This window comes from Poeciliopsis prolifica, unplaced genomic scaffold (assembly GCF_027474105.1).
Source record: "Poeciliopsis prolifica strain line A6 unplaced genomic scaffold, Auburn_PproV2 SCAFFOLD031, whole genome shotgun sequence".
In the NCBI taxonomy this organism is placed as follows: domain Eukaryota; kingdom Metazoa; phylum Chordata; class Actinopteri; order Cyprinodontiformes; family Poeciliidae; genus Poeciliopsis; species Poeciliopsis prolifica.
Genome location: NW_026562406.1, coordinates 3486252 through 3504714, shown reverse-complemented (window position 1 = coordinate 3504714; position 18463 = coordinate 3486252). Strand labels below are relative to the sequence as shown.

The window sequence follows — 18463 nt, the reverse complement described above, 5'->3', positions numbered from 1 at the left end:
TCTATGAAGAAAAAAAACATTAAAGAGTGCGGTACAAAACTAACGGAAATAAGAAAAACACAAACCAGTGGAACTAAATAGTCATTTTATTTACGTCAAGTAGGTTTAAGCTGATATTTTTGTTTTAATGGTCCAGAACAGAGGAATTGTTGGTTCAGGTGCTCCAGTGTGGGGAGCACAGAGGTATAAACAATCAAGCTCCAGAAAAATAGACTGCAAATAGGAGTGTGGTCCTGTAACGGCAGCAGAGGGGGCTCTAGAGCCTGCGCTGATCTCTGGAGAGTTTAGTCATGGCCCTCATAGCCATCTGGAAGAGCATTCACATGAGAGTTGTGGAAGAGGGTTTTGTTGCCATCTCCCCAAGGGAAACGCTATTTTGGAGAAGAAGAAGAAAAAAAAAACATAAAAACATCAGAACAAAAGTAAAACAGCAAAATGTGACAAATCTGTGAAAATGTGAAATAATGACGCCTGACCTTGGTGCGAATGCGAAGGTGGGAGTACGGGACAAACTCTGGTTGTGCATCATGGCTGTGCTCCGACCCTTTCAGGAAGGTGTTCACCATGCACACTGCGACACCAGGCAGTGCAACCACAAAGGTGAGGATCTTCCATGTTTTAGCTGTTGAGAAATTATTTCGTAAACCAATGAAAACATGAACGCTCACAGGACTGAGGATAAAAAGAATGCAGGAAACAGAAAGTCATTGCCATTTGTACACAGTTTCATATTTTCATTCTGTACAAACAAACTTAAACTTTGGCGTATCAATTTACGTCTCCTGGTAGTTCAGAGATTTCTGAAGACTTCGCATTTGGTTCTTCTACCAAATCACGAAAACCAGAAAATAATTTTATTCACCGGGTTTTGTACCGTTCCACACTTTCCTTGTAGAATAACCAGTTTGGTTATTTATATAGAACAAAAAGGTACTATGGCACAAATCCTGTTTTGACGTCTAAAATTTTCAGTCTTTTACTGAATATCAATGAAAATTCTGACTCATGGTTTCATCAGCGAGTCATATTTTGATTTACACTCGGTGGAGATTTTCTTCACCAACCTGAGTTATTCTCGCTGACTCGACCATCATAGCAGAAGGAGCTGTTGGAGCCATTACTCCTCACCGACGCTCCAGGACACAAACTATGTGTTGTCAAGAAGTTTTCGGAGCGCATGCCATTTTCCTCCATGTTGGATTTGTTAGCAAATTTCTGATCAGCAGCTACAATGGGTGAACTTACAAGGCAAACAATTTAAATCAGACGGTGTTGAAGGAAATGCGTGGAACTGGAAAAGTTTTCAAAGTATCAGCTGTTTAATTAAAGCTGCACCAAAAACGGGAGTTCATCGAATGCCAACGACTACGGCAACACTTTTTAGGACAAAGTAGAACAGAATTATCCCAAATGAACAAAGTGGATTCAGTTTCGACAAACCTGTCGTGGAATGCCTTTTTATTTTTTTGGTGTGCCCTTTCTGCTGCTGAATTTTTACCCAGCCTGCCCTTCAATTATGAAACGTTCAAATTAGAGAAAATCTGTTGGTGCATGCGTGTTGAGAGCATACGGTGTAGAAATATGAGCATGCATCTATTTTTAGTATGCGTTTATGTGCATATATATATACACATCAGAAACTGCGCTGTGATTCAGAGCAGGTCAAAGGTCACCGTTCCACACAGCAATTTACTCTAATGCACATATTTTTGTTTTATTAGACCACTGGCTGTCAACAGTGGACCTCAGAACTCACTGTTGTTGACATGTTAGATGAGTCTCTGCTCCTGCACACCTGAATCAATCTGAACCTCCCTGCTCAGGTGAATAAGGTTGTTCATCGGCCATTTATTGGACTCAGGTGTGTGGAGGAAGTCAAACAGCTTTGAATCTAAGGCTTCAGATTGAAAACCTTCGCGTTAGAGAATCGAATCGTCGCTACATTCAAGTTTGCTTTACGTCAACACTTTATAGCCTGCTAATCAAAACACCGCGCTACTTTTTATTTCTCCGATATTAGCTTGTAGCTTAAACATTTGTGCTTCGCCGCTTCCACTCTGACACCCGAACGTAATAGAAGCTAAAACATGGACCACCAACTTTAAGATTAATCACCAACATTTCTGTTTTTGAGTAAAAAGACGCCCCCGGAAAGCTCCAGGATGTTAGCCGGGTTGCTAAAGAAGCTAACGCTAGCTCAGCAAGGTCACAGTCCGGCCGGAACCCGCCGCAGTGAAGCTCTGCTGGGCCGCGTCCGCTCACTGACACTCGGCAAACACGCATCATTACCCGAGTCCTCGCCGTGTCCAGCGGCCGCAGCGAGCTGGCGCCGGGTCTGAGTCAAAGAAGACCTCAACAGCGTCCGAGAGAAACGTCCGAAGGCCGCCATCTTGCTTTCTGAAAGACCGGTGAGCGGAAACGGTCATTGGTGCAGATGGAGTCACGTGGGACTCTTCAAGAGCTCCACTGCGCCAGTGGGGTCAGTGAGGTCAGTGGGGTTATCTTCCCTGTTGGAAGATGACACGCACAAAAAACGTGCTTTTACAATGGAGTTAATTTCCATAGTGTTACAAACCTGCAGACGAAGTCCAGACCTCAGCTTTAATTAAAAAGTGAATGAAATGCCAAGAATAAATGCTGAGAAGAATGAGATGAAGCGATTTCACAAATCTGTCCATCATCGCTCCATGAAGTGAAGCACTTCCCTGACAAAGTACATGCCCCGGTTTGATGATGCAAAACTTGATTTCTGCATACGACTTGATCGTGGAGGGGAAAAAATAATTTCACAAATTATTGTTCTTGACTTTTTTTTTTTAATTCTCCAAGAGTGATAAATAAATCATTGTTACCCTGAGAGAACAAGTTTGTCACTGTAAACAGACTGGATGCCATTATAAGTGCAGCTACCAACACTTTGGGTTGTGGACGTGGAAAGAGAGGAATTTCACAAAGAAATGGCCGCTCCAAAGGCCGAGCCACCTGGACGGGCTTTTCAAAAGTAGTCCAGGGTCCTTGGTGAATCCATCCTACAGCTTCTGTGTATTGACTCCAGGGTTAAAATTCCAGAGCAGTGTTTACTTACCTGTTAATAGCTAACATGTTTGGCATAATAAAGAACAAAAATATTGGGTTGATCTCTTATCTGATTCTGCACTCACAGTTTGTCTGTGGACTGAATACCAACTGGATCCAAGGCAATAAAAAAAAGATATACAAAAATATAAATCTTGTTCTCCTTTAGTAATGGAATCTCATTATCAGCCGTTTAGCACAACAGATAGCAGCTTGGATCAAGCGGATCACAATATCAGCCAACGAACAGGTAAAACTTCCACGTCGTCTGAATTTGATTTCGGAAAATCAAAGTGTGAAATGTGTGTGTGTGTTTTCAGGACTGAAGAGAATATTGACGTACATCCTCTACAGCGTGCCGCTGCTGCTGCTGTTGATTCTGCTCTTGGTCTTTGGGGTCATATGTAGGACTTTAAGCACATCTTGACAAGGTGGATGAGTAATGTTGCTACAAATCACACTTTTGTATTATTTTACAGTCTCTCAGGTGAAGAAAGAAATCACTGATGTCAAACTACAACTCAAGTTCATCAACAATAGAGGAACAGCGTCCTCTATTGGTACTGCAGGTTAAAAAAAAACAATAAAACATTAAAAAAGGAACAAGATTTCTGATTTTTGCAGCCAAATTTGGTCTCTTAAAACAACTTGTGCATGTCTGTGGTTTCTCAAACTAAAGGCCCAACAGAAGCCAAACAAGTCCTGGTGGAGAGAATTGTTCCAGTTAGAGGTAAAACTAAAGCATCTTTGATCAGACAAAATCTTTGTTTTTGACCCACTGTGACTGTGCTGATCTGTGTGAATAAGGAACTTGCAAGGAGGGCTGGGCGAGTTTCCAGGGGAGCTGCTACCTGCTTTCCACCACCACCGCTGTCTGGCAACGAGCCGAAGATCAGTGTAGATCATCTGGAGGACACCTGCTGGTTCTTAACAATGTGGAGGAACTGGTGAGGTCCAACTTGGCTCCATGAAACTGCAAGCACACACAATGAAATACATAAATACTCAACTTTACATATGTCAAATCTGCAAACCTTAGTGGAGTTTAATGGGATTTGTGTTGCCCATCAACACAATCTAGTGCATTGACGGGAAGTGGATGGAATCTGGTCCATGTTTTCCCCACAACTTTGTTCAGAAGATATCAGAAAAGTGTCATCAACCTACACTAGATCATGCCTGAAGATACTGGACATTCCTCTTATTTTTTTTTATTCCAGGACTACATTTCAGGCATAGTTGACATCAAGTATTCCTACTGGATCGGACTTGTGGAGCGACAGCGTGAGGGCCACTGGAGCTGGGTGGACGGAGCCGACTTTGACTCAACCCCAACGTGAGTCGGAAGTGAAGCCTCAAGACGGAGATGCACGAAACTTGAAATAATTCTCCATGCTGTTTGGTGTTTAGCTTCTGGGACCAGGGTCAACCTGACAACTGGGACTTGAGAGTGAACGGAGAGGACTGCGGGCAGCTGCACGCCTCTGCCAACCGCAAGCGCAAGCTGTGGAACGATGCAGACTGTAGCCTGGGCTACAGGTACATCTGTGAAGCCAAGGCATGAGTCCAGCTGGGAGTTACACGCAGCTCATGCTTTGTTGATGCACCCAGACTGATGAGGGGGAGAGGATGGGTAAAAGTAAAACTATTTGACCTATTAAAACATCTGTTTACCGGTGGTTGCCATGGCAAAATTATTCACAAAACCTTTCAGCATTTTGTCATGCCACGTTCACGACTTCAGTGTCATTCATTGGGATTTTATGCCAATGTCCAACTGAAAGCAGGAAATAAAATTGTTAGACGAATGGAAAATGATTCATGGTTTTCAACACTTTTTACAAAAAAACCCCCGAAAGAAAATAAAACAAAGTTTGACAAACAAGCCTACTCTATTTTTAAAGCTAAGCCTGGTTCTAACACAATGTCCCAAGACTTTAATAGCTTCCATTAGAAGGGTGAGCAGCTGAATATATTTGTTTCCATGGGAGAACACAAGGCCTTCATTTCCTCAATTTATGGGGTTTTGCTGGAAACAGAGACAAATGAAAATGTTCACAATTGTCCACTAGATGGCAGCAGTAATCACCCTCCTTTGGACAAGACCTCTGCTAACTTTTACAACAAATTTGCTACATAAATTTAATAGTGAAATAATAATAATAAAGTGTAGAGATAATGTATTAATAAAGTTGTTTTTTTTAAACTGTGAATTTAGTAAATTTACTGGTTAATTTACTCATTGACTTCTTTGGAGAAGTTAATGAGCTTAAATCTGCCTCAGCAAAAAGAATTTTGGAATCGTAGCCATGTCATTTATCTGAATTTTAAATGAAGTTTATTGCGTTTTAAAGCAATGTTTCTGAGATGATTAAACCGTGTTACGTTTCCAACTCTGGATTTGTTAAGACAGGAACCAGCAAACAGCCTCTGCCTTAGTACAGACACTAACTAGCACACAAATAAAGCAAATGCACTTTTCTACATAGGTAAAATAACAATGGCAAGTTTTAAATTTAATTTAATTTCCACTAAAGAATTACACCAAAGTAGTTGGTAACTAGCAACAAGAAAAATAGGGGATGGGAGGTTACAAAATTCTCCTCAAAAATAAAAATATATCCTTACCTTACTCTTGTAGCAAAAGTTTTATGTTCTTTGTTATTATATTTAAAACTAACCTTAGAAATAAGACGCAGTGGTGTTGTATTTTTTTTTTTTTTACTTAATTGTATAGCATTTTGGGGCCCTAAAGGAGCTTTTATCAGCTGGACCGAGGTCAAAAATTGCTCTTTTTGTATGAAAATTGTCACAGAAACCTGGTGTAGATCAAAATAGACTTGTGTGGTAGAACGGCCCTGTTTAAATCCGAACCTAAATCTCACTGAGAATCTCTGACAAGACTCAAAAACTAATGCTCAAACCAGATCCACCAAAGATTCACAGCTGTAATCGCAACAAAACACGTGGTAGGATGAACTATTGCATCTGAAATGTACGTATTTTTAGTTGTGAAAAATGTCACGAAGCTTTGCAGCTATGCAATGCCGCAGTATCACTTTAGCATCTGCACAAAAGACTATTCCATGCATGCATGACATAAGCAAACCCAGATATGAATCAACACATGCACTCAAGTTTGTGTGTGTCAGATATTGACGTTTTGCGTATTTATAGAAAGTAATCTAATTTGGAAGAATTTCAAACCGCAAAGTTGTGGGAAATGTAACAAATGTTACATATTTATACAGCTGAGTTTGGTCAAACTTTTATTGATACAGGTTTCAAAAATACAAACCAGAGAGATTCGAGGCATATTTAGGGATGGCTGGAAGTTATCTACTCTTTTAATCCTTCAACTTTTGCATCCAAACATTTCATTTTAGTTTTTTTCATTTAAAAGTAATATAACTAAATAGACACAGTTTAAAGATCTATAAATGTTTTAGATGATCTACAATAATTGTGAATATAAGGAGTTATTAGAAATGGATGTTTGTAAATGTGAAATTGTGCCACTTGATCAAGCAATAATTAGCTAATATGAATGCAAGCTGCCACGTCATGTGGGATAATGGTGAAGGACCAGGCATGAATTGATTTCACATAGAAAAACGTCTTTATTTATTACATAGTGAGTGAAGTTTACAGGCCTTTAGTTTTGTTTATTTTGGTCAGTAATGACGTATGGCTAACAAAAACACAAAATGAACAATTAGAACGTTCCATCAGACAAATAAGAAAGACAGCTGCAAAACAGAAATGTTTGCTTTGTAAATAAAAAGTATGTTTAATACCTGCTTATTTTAGTCTTTTAATCAAATTTAATATGACAGCAATACGGGGACAAGCCAGGGAGTGGAGAGATGTTTTTTCTTGTTTTGTTTTTTTTGTTTGTTTGTTGTTTATTTTGCGTGTATGATTAGTTTATTTCCACCTATGAATACAATCACAGTGCTTGAGGGACTTGATTAGTTCAATGCGATTGATCCCACACACACAGAGAGAAGTCACGCATCAAGATTGACTGGACCGATCAAGACAAACCCTGGACAATGAACACCTCCTGTCCGCCTCCCCACAGCCCCGCCCTCCCCCACTGTGCTTCTTATCTGAAATTTGCTCAGGCCTCTCCGTCCTTTAAGAGGACGCCGCCACAGGCTCCAGCCTTCTTCAGATTCGCCACCATGAACATGAAGGCTCTTCTGCTGCTGCTCGCCGGTAAGCCTCTGAAAGCTCTCAACACTCGACGTTCTGTTCCCTGTGTTGATTCGTCCCACCTCACACATCTCTCCCAGCATGCGTGGTCAGTGGGGGATACCTCCCCCGCGCCATCTGGCAGTTTGCGGAGATGATCTCTTGCGCCCAGCCGGGCATCGAACCTCTGATTTACAACGGGTACGGCTGCTACTGCGGCCTGGGGGGCTCTGGGACTCCTGTGGATGACGTGGACAGGTGAGGTGTAATCACTGATTTTTAATTTTTGAATCATTTTCTCATCTATGACCTCTCGTCCGCTGTATGTATGTTCAGGTGCTGTCAAGTCCACGACAACTGCTACGGCTACAGCATGACGATTCCCGAATGCAATGACATTTTTGACTCTCCCTATGTTGCCAGTTATAATTTCACCTGCTCAAACAAACAGATCTACTGCGCAGGTATGAAACACTGAATACATCTTTATGCACGTCCATCATAACCACAGAATCATGTTTAACTTACTGGGATTTTACGTGATAGACTTGTCCTAAAGTAGTTCATAATGATGAAATGGGAACATTTTTCAAGATTTTCATAAATCAAAACGGAAACAGATTCAGCCACAAGAGTTTCAGGGTACGTCTGCTTCCATTGTTCATCTACAGAAACAGACATTTTTGTCCATTTTTCTTTTTTTTCTGTTCTTATATTGTGTGTGTGTGTGTGTGTGTGTGTGTGTGTGTGTGTGTGTGTGTGTGTGTGTGGGGGGGGGGGGGGGGGGGGGGTGTGTGTGTGGGTGTGTGGTGTGTGTATCTCAACCTCAAATCACTTGAGGATATCTGTAAAAATCCATGACTGAGTCTGTGGGTTTCGGTCTGGGCTTTAACTAGGACATTCTAACTAATTAGAATGCTGTAACCGGGCTCATACCGGTTCATATTTTCTCTGCGTTTGTAGCGATCAACAACAAGTGCCAGGCCATCGTGTGCGAGTGCGACCGCGTGGCGGCGCTCTGCTTCGCTCGATACAAGTACAACCCGGACTACAAGAACCTGGACCCAAAGTACTGTTGAAGACTCGCAGAGCTCGACACGTTCCTCCAAGCCGGAGCCGTTTCTCATCAGTGATTGTGGAATAAAAGATTGTGGATTTTCTTAAAATAATGATAACTTTTAAAAGAAAAAGAAAGAGAAAAGAAGAAGCAGAATAAAGTGGTCGTCCGCTCTGCCCGTGTGTCGAGGTTCTGTTTCACCGACTCCTGGTCTTGTCTCTACCACGTTTGTTTCACCGTCTCTGTTCATCATAAAGTTGCAGCGACCCGTTCACTTCATTTCCTGTCTAACTGCTATGATATAAATCCCACTAAGATCATAAAAATCTTACAAAATGTTCTTCATTCAATGTGAGTGAACTTTTGCCTTTATTTATGCGAGCTGTCGTTGAGATACTATCTCTCAATAACAATAGAGATCTGTTTTTAATCAAACAAAAACAACTACAAGTGTAGAGAAATATAAGTAATTAAGAAATCAATTAAATGAGCTAACAGAATATGAACTAAAAGCAGGAGCAGGTTTCACAAAACGATTTCTCTTTTTATCTTAAGAAAAGTTGAATAACTTATTCCTTAGAATTGCTCTGCTTTTCCAATGAATTTGTGATAATGGGACAAACATTTAGAAAAGGAGTATACATAAAAGCAGCACTGCATCCATTCACAGTATGCATGCAGCACAGTAAACCACCTCAACATATTGCATTTTTGTGTCCAATTCTAAATCATTCAACGGAGCCAAGGAGCGCAGGGAAACTGGGAACTCCCCAGATGCCATTCATTTACACAGCTGTGCTGATGGCTGGAAGATTGTCACATAAACGAGCCTGAAAAACACAAAACTGAGAGAATTCAGAGAAACCAAAGAGAAAACGGGTTCCTGTTAAGGAATATGTGGGGATACTGGAGACCCTTTCACCAAGGCGCTGCAGGGATGGAAGCACAATGTGCAGCCCAGCCAAGCAGCACCTTGTACAAGTCTGCAGATAAAAGTCACATTTATGTGGGATAAAGATATAAAGATAGATTATGTCCCTATAATTTCTCTAAGTGGAAGGAAACGGGCTGAAAAGCATGAACGCGATTACTAAAATGTACTGAATACTCAGTGGAGAAGCTGCTGTAGGTGGTGACAGTTCGAGAGCCGCTGCAGTGGAGAATCTGGCCGGATGCATTACTCAGGTTGGATTTTCCATCGTTGTTCTCTCTTCAGCAGACGGCAGCAGATTCTTATCAAGGATGTCACGGCACATTTCTCCTTCAATTATTCCTTTGACAAGGCAGAATAAAACACTGACGGAGGCTTTCCGAACCGTTTCAAGCCACTTTCACACATGTGCCCAGTACTTATTCCCAGTTACATTCAATTTTGTACAAATAACTAAATTTCTTTTTAGATCTATTTTGATTTCTGAGTGTGTGAGAATTATTTGTGTTGTGTGAATTTCCTGCCAGCAGTCCCGTTACAAATATGGGTATTGAGAATGCCATTTTCTCATGTGTTTCTTAGAAAGAACTTTTGACTATTCTTCCGTTTGTGAGGTCAAACACCGATGTTGGATGAAAAGGCCTGGTCTCTGCTCTCACTCACCTCAAAGGCGTTCCATCAAGTAGACATCAGGACTCTGTACGCCGGCGAAGTTCGGTTTCCACACCAAACTCTCCAAACTGTTTCCACAAAGTTCTGAGCATAAAGTCAGTCTCCTTTACACCATAACATTTGCTTTGCATTTAACTTGGCAATCTAACACTTGGATGAAACTTCTCATTTCACAACGACGTCTTATCATGATGCCACGCGATTAGTGAGAAAAATTCTCCTTTTTCTCACCAATGTCTGTAAGTGCTTCCTTAGCACTTCCTGTGGCTAAGGAAGTGCTTGGAACACCTGGATTCAGAGATCTGGAGGGGCGATCTTCCTCGTTTCATTTTGATTGCTTTGCTTCAACTACTGGTCTCCCTGTTGCCTTCCAAGAAGAGGCCTCATCCAAACAGACTCCATCTCCTCAGGGACATTATGACCAAACACATTATGACTGGTTCAAGCCAGAAAAATCTCAAACAATGTACATCTCCCACCTCACTTGCGTTAGTCTTATTTGACTTCTCTCAGCTCTGCTGTTCAAACGGACTCCACGTCCTTTGACTGCAGCCATGAGCGTGAAGGCCCTTCTGCTGTTTCCCATTTTCTTCTCGACAGGGTAGGAACCTCGTGGTTTTACAGATTCCTGTGCAACCAGACCGTCTCCCGTCTGCAATTAACCATCGAACCCAGAGTCAAGATATATAAAGTGATTCAAAGCAGTCACATAATCTTATGTGGCGAGGCAAAATGTATTTATTCACACACTGGCAGTATGAAACATTGTGAAAAATATCAAAAGAAAAAGAGCTTAGTATTAACAGGTTGATGAAACGAGATGGGAGAAACGTTCAGAATGCTTTGTTATAAAAATGTTGGTCCTGTTTCGTCATCAATCGTCATTAGAAGTAGCAGCTGTGTGGAACATCAGGTTGATGGTGATCTCTCTGGGTTATATGGGTTTGTAGAGGAGAGTGGTCACATATTTCTTTTTGTATCGGTGAGTCGCGCTGAGAACCATCACCCCGTCCTAAAACACAAAGACATTTCCGTCCCAATTTGCACTAAAATATTTCATCTGGATTATAATCCTGGGGTGAATCCTAATCCTAGCATTAGGCTTTTCATGATAAATTTTGCTGGACGATAAATTGTCCCAGGAACTATTGCAATGAACGATAACATTGTCAGTCAACTAATAAAACTAATAAAATCATAACAATAATAATGGCATATTATGTAGACCCTCTTGAGGATAAAAAAAAGAACATCTAAAGAACATTTAACACAGAACTTTAAATATCCAAGATAAATAAACAAAACAACTGAAACAATAGTAATTCAAATATATTATCAAGTCTCTTAAACCAAAACTGTGTTTCAAAAATTATTAATCACTTAGCTTAAACAGGGAAAACAGGAAAAAGTGCAAGTTAGGCGAATGCTATTCTAAAAATCTATTCGGTCAAATAGCCATAGATGTAAATGTTGAGTAGTGAGGGAAGCAGGACTACTTTCTGACCGTTACCTTGATGGAGAGGGCATACAGGTGATTCAGCATGACGTGGTTAGGCTCTGGAAGTAGTGTCGGGTCACACTGAAGGACGATTCAAAAGAAATGATTTTGTTTTAGATTATTTCTTAAGAAAGGTGCAACTTCCAGACTTAGACTTACAGAGACGCCCGTGTCCTTGTTGAGCAGCACTTGGAGCAGGTGGGGCGGCAAGATAGGAGGCTGCTTGATCTTGTCGTCTGGCTTGATGAGATATCCGTCCTGTTGGTAGGGTCCGGGTGGAGAACTGGACAGGTCTGACACACAACGGTCACTTTAGTTAAAAAAAGATTCATGTGCTGAAGTCTGAGTCTCCAACTATGAAGGCTTGTTTAACTGATCAGTTATAGTGGGTTATAGTGGAGGGCCGAACAAAATCCTCTCTGAAAGCTGCAAATGGCCCCTAGTACATCCTGGTTGTAGAGCCTTCACAATATGGCACTTTTAAAGTGTAATTAGCATCTTGTAACAGTGATTAGCACTGTTAGCACTGCTAGCACCGAGAGCTGCTACGTTCCTGACTGCACAGGGCCGGTCAAGAAACATACCTAGTTACTCCGTACATCTCTTGTTTAAATACACATTGCTTCAAATGTTCAGTTTCAAATGACATTTAGTGTAGCTAAAAGCATTTCAGTAACGCAGCTGCCATTTACCAGACATGTCCGTTGAATCCTGGGAGTCGATCTTGAGGGCATCGAAGACTTCGAAGTCGGTTTGATTCACTTGAATGATGTTGTTGACTGTGCCAGTCTTGGTTGTTGTCACCGGCTGTTGGAGCACAATCAGAACTTTGGTACAAGAAGTTAAGAGAGAAAGATGAGTCACCCTTAGTGGTGAGGCGACATCAGAAACCTTAAACTCTTACTCACCCCAGTCGGATCCAAAGTCCACTGTCCGTCAACGCAAAATTTGTACTGGTGCTCCCCCTCTGGCAGGTCCACAATAGCCACGAAGTTATTCTGACTGTGTTTGAGAAGCAACGGGTCAAATGTACATGAAAGGATAAAGCGCCTATTATGTCAGAAGAGAACGACCAACATAGCTCGAGTCGTAGGTTGGGTACCTCTTGTTAAGAGGGATTTTGGTGGCCCAGTTGTTAAAAGAACCGGACACAAAGACTTCCTTGGCTGACCCGGCCCATCTGAAAACGGTCGGTCTGGCTTGCCCCGGGTCCTTGCTGTCGCAGTCGAGGTCCTGCTGCCAGGCCAGAAACTCCTGTATGTCTGGGGAAGCCTGACATACAAGAGTGCATCAGTCAGAGGCAACTTTTCTGACACCAAACACTTCCTGTCTGAACAGCTGGGAACACTGGGGCTCCTTATCATCTTCTCTTGACATCTTCTTGAAGTTGTCTTCATACAGCAAGCGAATAACCCTACAGAGCCACCAGACCAGCAGGTTTCCAGCAGATTTTGCTGTGTGGCTAACTTTTCCACTCCTGTGAGTCTGAACCTAAACTTGAAAGCACCACACACCGTTGTTTTGCATCCTACTGGACTATAAGACAATGTAGGAAATATTGCTGCATTGTTCTAGGATGACCACAGGAGGGCGGCATACACCATTCCCTGTAAAACTAAGCCACTTTTACAGGGAATGACAGCTTACAACGTTGCCTATATCATCACAGTTCACTGAAATGACCCTGGTGGTGCCATCCCTCCCTCTTCCCTGATCTTGCTTGGATATGGTGTCTGGACGTACCTTCGGGTCTTCCCTGTGGAACAGCTCTGAGTCGTCGCTGCTGTCCATCAAGATGTTGGGTCGAGCCTCCTTCCCTCCGGACGGTCCATCTCTGAATGACCTCTCGCTGCTGGAGCTGTTGCCCATGGTGACGCAGCCCGCGTCAAGCACGGAAACGGACGCAAATCTGCTGCTTTCAACAAACACCCAGGGGGAGAAAACATCCACCAGATTGATCTCAGGGTGATATCCGGTTCGTCTGTCCGGTCGGACGGAGCAGGTTTTTATTTAGGGGCGACCTGCTTTCAGCTCGCGCACGGGTCAAAAGTCTCTTGTTTGGTCGCTGTTTTCGTCGTTGGAGCGGAGAAGTTTCTGTCCCCCCCAAAAAAACCCAAAACAAAAAGCAAAACCTCCCTGAAAACACTCGGGCTCGATAAAGACCGGACCGAGACAGGTTTCCAAACTGTTCCCAGAACCGCCTCTCCTCCCTGTTTGTGTCCTTATCCTGTTGTTTTCGCTGTTTTCGTCCTTCGGAGGAAACTTGAGTTTGTCTGCGCGAGACGACGCGCCTCTTCCGCCCCTGTCCGGACGTTAACCCCGTCACTTCCGGGTCTTGGCAAATATCTTGTGTGGTTCAGTTTTTAGAAGAAAATGCGCCTACTCGGACTTACTGAGACATTTTTATTTTTGTTATGCAAAAAGAAAAAAAAATGTGTATAATATTTCATTTTTATTTTTGTTATAAAAAAAACGTGTATTACATTTCATAAAAGTATTACGTATTCTTGATCCTACATGTTTTTTGGCGTTTTTTATTTGGTACACAGTTTTATTATTCTAATTTATTTTTCTGACCTGTAAACGTGGTCCATTACGGTCAGGGCCGGCCCAAGATTAAATGGGGCCAGAAGCAGCATTATGTTTGGGCCCCTCTTCATGTTGTTCATGCTAACAACATGCTGAGCAGAAATATGTGAACAACCCAAAGCTCAAACACACAAGAAAAAAACATTCATCTCACCACCACTGAGGCACAAATTGAAGTATTTTATGACCAGAATGACAAAGAAGTTTAAACACAATCAAATCATTTGTTATAGTCACAATCTTTTTCCTTCAGTTTGCTGTCAACAACAATAAGTTGGAGGCAGCGAGTTTCCACGTCTTAACACGCCTGACTCCCGTGTTTCCCACGGCTCTGCAGCTTCCAGGGTGGGACTGTGTACACTCCAAATAACTATCAACAGCGTTGTCAGTGGCTCAGCGAAGACCAGGTCACCCCTTTCCTTCCTGTCCGGGTTTGTAATTATAGCTGTGCATCACTATTCTGAATGCAGAATGCCTCTCAACAGAGTCTTTGTCCTCAAGCTGTGTCGCTGCCATCGCATTTTAGTCGATTTTTGTGAATGTTTACGGCTTGGTTCCACCGCATGCTGCTAAATTCCTGCCAGTGTGTGCAAACGACATTCAAATCTTATGAAATCTCACCTTGAGGACAACAAATCTTCCACTTTTAATTTACGCCTGCATCTAATAAATGTGCAAAGGTCAAGGTCAAGTCAGATTTTCTGTAATATGCACGATGCGCAGTGGAACAAAACGACAATCTTCCGGACTGTGGTGTTACAGATCATAACGTCAACTACAAATAGAAGCAAACATAAACTAAAAACTAAACTGAGGTTAAAATGCAAACTTAAGGCAGTAGAAGGGCAGCATTACAGCAAAACAACAAAACACACAGCTGACTTAATCTACATGCTGATGAGATAATAACACTGTGATCAAAGTGAGTGGACAGAAAGGTTGCAGGACACCAAAGTAAGCTCATTTTCATTTCATATGCAAGGATGAAACCAAGTCCTTCACATAAACATGAAGAGAATTATTTAATGAAAACATATCTTGATCAAATACTGAGCTAAATGAAAATAAATAATAATAACAAATGTGTTTGTTAGAGTAAAACTAATCTAAACGAACAAAACCGGTATTTGTAAAAAGATCTGTCTGCTTCCAGCAGAGGGCAGCAAAGTAACTCAAAGTTCTTTCACCCTGTTTGAATTGACCTGTTGTTCTGCGCATGTTTGTCGCAGTTTTGTGTCTCAATCAGCTTGGACACAAACTAACATCGAAGTTTGACAAACTGTGGAAAAGGTCAAAGGGTACAGATACTTATACAAGACCAAGGTACAATTGTTTGTGTTTCTGCTGCAGGCTGTTTTATGGGAAATCATTTTGGAGCTGCCAAGACCTGCTAAAAGAAATACATTCTTGATAAATCCTAAAAACAACCTCCTCTGTCGACTGAGTCTTCTTGGGTCAGGACTCAAGAAGGAGCTTATGACCTGATCTTTCTACAAATGTTTGCGCAGCTTCTGCCTTTTGCAGCCATCATTTTAAAAGTGCTGCATAGAACCTTGGTTTAAATCGCAACAATGGGCTCTGAAGGTTTCCCTCCACTCTGACTCAACCAGGTTTGTGTTCGCATTTCCGGTTCTTCTCGGTGGAAATGGATTTCCAGGGTCAAAACCAAATCTCTGAGACTTTATGTTCAACTCATTTGAAGCAGAAAAAAAATGACATAGTTTATTTGAGAATAAACCTTTGTGAGAAAGTTCTCAAGCAGATAATCGACACTTTATTTTTTTCTGAACCACCTCGGCTGAATTGACGGGCGACACATTTGTTGTGAATCTTCAAGGTATGGAGAAATTTACTGTAGATCAAGTGGAATGTATAAATGTAGCTTCTTTTCAACTACAACACAAATAAGATTTTGTTGTTTTGATCGCCATAAATCTCCATAAATTGCACACACCAATTGCTTAATTGCTGAAATCTCAATGACAAGAGCAACGTTGCTCATAAAACAATTAAAAACTGAAATAATTCTGTGGAGTTTTTTTTATACATATATAAATAAAGAAAACATTTTTATCAGTCACATATTTTAATAAGTTATGCATTGTGAAATTATAATTAGGCTGAACGCCCAGGTTAAATAAAGCTCAAATATAAAAAAAAAAAAACGAATTAAAAACAAAACAAAACATGCTTTTAGTTTACATTTGAATCAAATACACATACTCAAGCAATCATTTGAGTATGTGTATTTTTAAATTAAATTTTTAAAAAATTTAATTTAAAAAAAAAGGCCATCAGTTTCCAGTACTGGCAGGAGATGGTTTGGATTGTGCTTGATAATTATTAATCAAATTGTGGCACTTTTGGCTCTCCGTAAGGCCGAGCTGCCCAGTGTTTCACTGAAATGGTTTCTCAGACCGAACTTCTTGTTAGCTGCTTGTTCTGCTCTCACCTCACCAATCTGTTGCAATTTTTCACGCTTCAAATAACTTCCTCCACCATCTTGTCCACCAAGGGCCGAGACAGAATAGTGAAATTTTCATCCTTTTGAGCGAGATTGCCGTAAAGGCTCGAGCTGAACTGTTCTCATCAATAAGGCAACAATATCTCCCTGTAGCGGCGAGCGGCAGCCAAGGCCAAGAGAACAAACAAATCATTTGCTCCCTTCTTTTGCATCCAGATGCATTTGCTCCACCTGCACATGTGCTCGCCCTTCTTATTATCTCTAAATCATATCTGGGCTGCCAGCATGCCTCATCTTGTTACTCAAAACAACAGCTGCTGTTTGGATGTCAACTTCACACAAACTCGACCATCTCTGGCAGCCAAAAGACGAACACGATGTGTCAAATCATAACTAATACTTTGAGGTCTTAAAACCCTCCCGGCGGCGAGCGCGAACCAGGAGGCTGAAAGGAGCCGGATTTACTGGAGTTATGGACGTGTTGTGATGTAACAGGAGATGGAGCGCTTCGTCTTCGTGGGCTGGACCTGGCCAGACTCTTGGGTGGCTCATAAATTGGAAGCATATTTGATGCTATTATACACCAGCTGGATGTGAAAATCCAGTTGGACAGAAGAAAAATGATCTTCTGGAAATTTATTGTATTGTTTATTGTTTATCGTGATAATTTTTGATCAATTTATTGTTGTCATGGGAAATCGCAATTGATATTTTTGAAAAAAACCAAAACATCCATATTGCCAGAATTATCATTATTTTCTCCACAGTTTGTTCATCATTAAGTATCAATAAGTGATACTTAATAAGTGATACTGAATGATGCTACTGAATGCAGTTCAGTGACTCAAATCCCTGTGTTTTATGTCAACTAGTGACCTAAAGAAGCATATTACAAATGGGAATGTTTCTCAAGTGCATTACTTGTGCGCTATACAATTACCTGAAAAGAAGCAATAAGTGGTCCGTATCGCTTTAATTGTTATTACAATGGCACCACAAAGTATCGTGATATAATTGCGAACCCATATCGCCCACCCTGCTCTGTCAAAAAGTGATACTGCAACAATTTCGTCCAACCTTTTTGCATTGACAACAAGAATCGTGTAAGTGTTGCTTAAAATGAGTTCATCAAGCTAGAATGTAAATAAAGAAACACTTTACTCCTCGAGAACAAGGAGCCACGGCGCTAATGACCCGGAGGCAGAGAAGAGGCCTGAACAGCGAGATGGAGGGACGTCCTCACGAGGAGGGACCCCCTGAGCCCCTCGCGCCTCAAGAAGAGGAGGGCGTGGCCTTCACGTGCACCCCGCGAACATCCCGCAAGACCGGAAGAGCAGAGGGTCAAAGCCGCAGCAGCGAGACGCGGGGGGAGGCGGCGAAGGTGGAGGCAGCGGAGCAGGGATGATGGAGGAGAGGAGTCGGCCCGGCGGAGGAATACGAGAGGGAGGCGGAGGCGGACCAACCCCGAGGCTCAGAGGGCAGAGATGGGAAATAAGATGAGTAAATGGAACAGAAGCCGTTTCACTGCTTCACGATGCGAAAATTGCTTCACCATTACCATGCCAGTGAACTGTAACGCTTCCAGTTTAAATGGAAGTTATAATTGGGAAACTGGCGAAGAAACAAAGAAGATGGTCAAAAAAAAAAGAAAAAATAGCACAAAGCAGCTGAGAGATGAAGAACAAAAGCATTAGACTAACTATGTTTTCATGCTTTATTTTGGCTACTATTACAGACATGAATAGGTTTTATTGGGACAGATGAAGTTGTGTGGATGAAGGAAAATGAAAATAAAAACTGAAAAGTGTGGACGTTTGCTTCATCTGTGTTGTGTCTTTACTCCAACATAGTATAATTAAATAAAGGATTCAACTCTGAGGTACAAATAAACGTGACTTTACTGATCTTCACTTCTGTCTCAATGTTACATATCAATGCACTGGAGGATAAGCTCGAGGTAAACGCAGTAACTAGGGGAGT

General features: G+C 41.6%; 4 protein-coding genes across 5 annotated transcripts; 2 read left to right on the top strand and 2 right to left on the bottom strand.

Annotated features, from left to right (window-relative positions):
• Nucleotides 1-68: 68 nt before the first annotated feature.
• LOC129373003 (cytochrome c oxidase subunit 6A, mitochondrial) lies at nucleotides 69-2423 on the bottom strand. The gene is made up of 3 exons (XM_055050673.1): nucleotides 2290-2423; nucleotides 477-622; nucleotides 69-371 (listed from the first exon to the last, which is right to left on the bottom strand). The coding sequence occupies exons 1-3, from the start codon at nucleotides 2387-2389 to the stop codon at nucleotides 285-287; spliced, it is 333 nt and encodes a 110-aa protein (XP_054906648.1). The 5' UTR covers nucleotides 2390-2423; the 3' UTR covers nucleotides 69-284.
• A 707-nt stretch (nucleotides 2424-3130) lies between these two features.
• Nucleotides 3131-4893, top strand: asgrl1 (asialoglycoprotein receptor-like 1). Of its 2 annotated transcripts, none has more exons than XM_055050669.1 (7): nucleotides 3131-3325; nucleotides 3396-3479; nucleotides 3555-3644; nucleotides 3755-3805; nucleotides 3883-4022; nucleotides 4296-4411; nucleotides 4486-4893. In XM_055050669.1, the coding sequence occupies exons 1-7, from the start codon at nucleotides 3247-3249 to the stop codon at nucleotides 4637-4639; spliced, it is 714 nt and encodes a 237-aa protein (XP_054906644.1). In that variant the 5' UTR covers nucleotides 3131-3246; the 3' UTR covers nucleotides 4640-4893. The 2 variants fall into 2 exon arrangements, with proteins under 2 accessions (XP_054906644.1, XP_054906645.1); XM_055050670.1 differs by having other exon boundaries at nucleotides 3132-3325; nucleotides 3555-3635.
• Nucleotides 4894-6645: 1752 nt separating this feature from the next.
• Nucleotides 6646-8505, top strand: pla2g1b (phospholipase A2, group IB (pancreas)). Its single transcript, XM_055050668.1, has 4 exons — nucleotides 6646-7296; nucleotides 7374-7530; nucleotides 7609-7736; nucleotides 8236-8505. Exons 1-4 carry the CDS (start codon nucleotides 7131-7133, stop codon nucleotides 8349-8351), a joined length of 567 nt encoding a protein of 188 aa, XP_054906643.1. The 5' UTR covers nucleotides 6646-7130; the 3' UTR covers nucleotides 8352-8505.
• A 2142-nt stretch (nucleotides 8506-10647) lies between these two features.
• Nucleotides 10648-13749, bottom strand: prkab1b (protein kinase, AMP-activated, beta 1 non-catalytic subunit, b). Its single transcript, XM_055050667.1, has 7 exons — nucleotides 13174-13749; nucleotides 12533-12702; nucleotides 12339-12432; nucleotides 12123-12237; nucleotides 11590-11723; nucleotides 11443-11511; nucleotides 10648-10944 (listed from the first exon to the last, which is right to left on the bottom strand). The coding sequence occupies exons 1-7, from the start codon at nucleotides 13297-13299 to the stop codon at nucleotides 10867-10869; spliced, it is 786 nt and encodes a 261-aa protein (XP_054906642.1). The 5' UTR covers nucleotides 13300-13749; the 3' UTR covers nucleotides 10648-10866.
• Nucleotides 13750-18463: the final 4714 nt, after the last annotated feature.

What these genes read in the sequence shown, in the direction of transcription:
- pla2g1b (XM_055050668.1), top strand. Translation starts at nt 7,131, where the DNA reads ATGAACACCTCCTGTCCGCCTCCCCACAGCCCCGCCCTCCCCCACTGT. An exon ending in CCTGTGGATGACGTGGACAG is followed by an intron (nt 7,531 to 7,608) that starts GTGAGGTGTAAT and finishes ATGTATGTTCAG; the next exon opens with GTGCTGTCAAGTCCACGACA. An exon ending in CAAACAGATCTACTGCGCAG is followed by an intron (nt 7,737 to 8,235) that starts GTATGAAACACT and finishes CTGCGTTTGTAG; the next exon opens with CGATCAACAACAAGTGCCAG.
- LOC129373003 (XM_055050673.1), bottom strand. Translation starts at nt 2,389, where the DNA reads ATGGCGGCCTTCGGACGTTTCTCTCGGACGCTGTTGAGGTCTTCTTTG. An exon ending in TGGACACGGCGAGGACTCGG is followed by an intron (nt 623 to 2,289) that starts GTAATGATGCGT and finishes ATTTCTCAACAG; the next exon opens with CTAAAACATGGAAGATCCTC. An exon ending in ACCTTCGCATTCGCACCAAG is followed by an intron (nt 372 to 476) that starts GTCAGGCGTCAT and finishes TCTCCAAAATAG; the next exon opens with CGTTTCCCTTGGGGAGATGG.
- asgrl1 (XM_055050669.1), top strand. Translation starts at nt 3,247, where the DNA reads ATGGAATCTCATTATCAGCCGTTTAGCACAACAGATAGCAGCTTGGAT. An exon ending in CTTGGTCTTTGGGGTCATAT is followed by an intron (nt 3,480 to 3,554) that starts GTAGGACTTTAA and finishes ATTATTTTACAG; the next exon opens with TCTCTCAGGTGAAGAAAGAA. An exon ending in GTCCTCTATTGGTACTGCAG is followed by an intron (nt 3,645 to 3,754) that starts GTTAAAAAAAAA and finishes CTCAAACTAAAG; the next exon opens with GCCCAACAGAAGCCAAACAA.
- prkab1b (XM_055050667.1), bottom strand. Translation starts at nt 13,299, where the DNA reads ATGGGCAACAGCTCCAGCAGCGAGAGGTCATTCAGAGATGGACCGTCC. An exon ending in GGACTTTGGATCCGACTGGG is followed by an intron (nt 12,238 to 12,338) that starts GTGAGTAAGAGT and finishes GTGCTCCAACAG; the next exon opens with CCGGTGACAACAACCAAGAC. An exon ending in ACAAGGACACGGGCGTCTCT is followed by an intron (nt 11,512 to 11,589) that starts GTAAGTCTAAGT and finishes ATCGTCCTTCAG; the next exon opens with TGTGACCCGACACTACTTCC.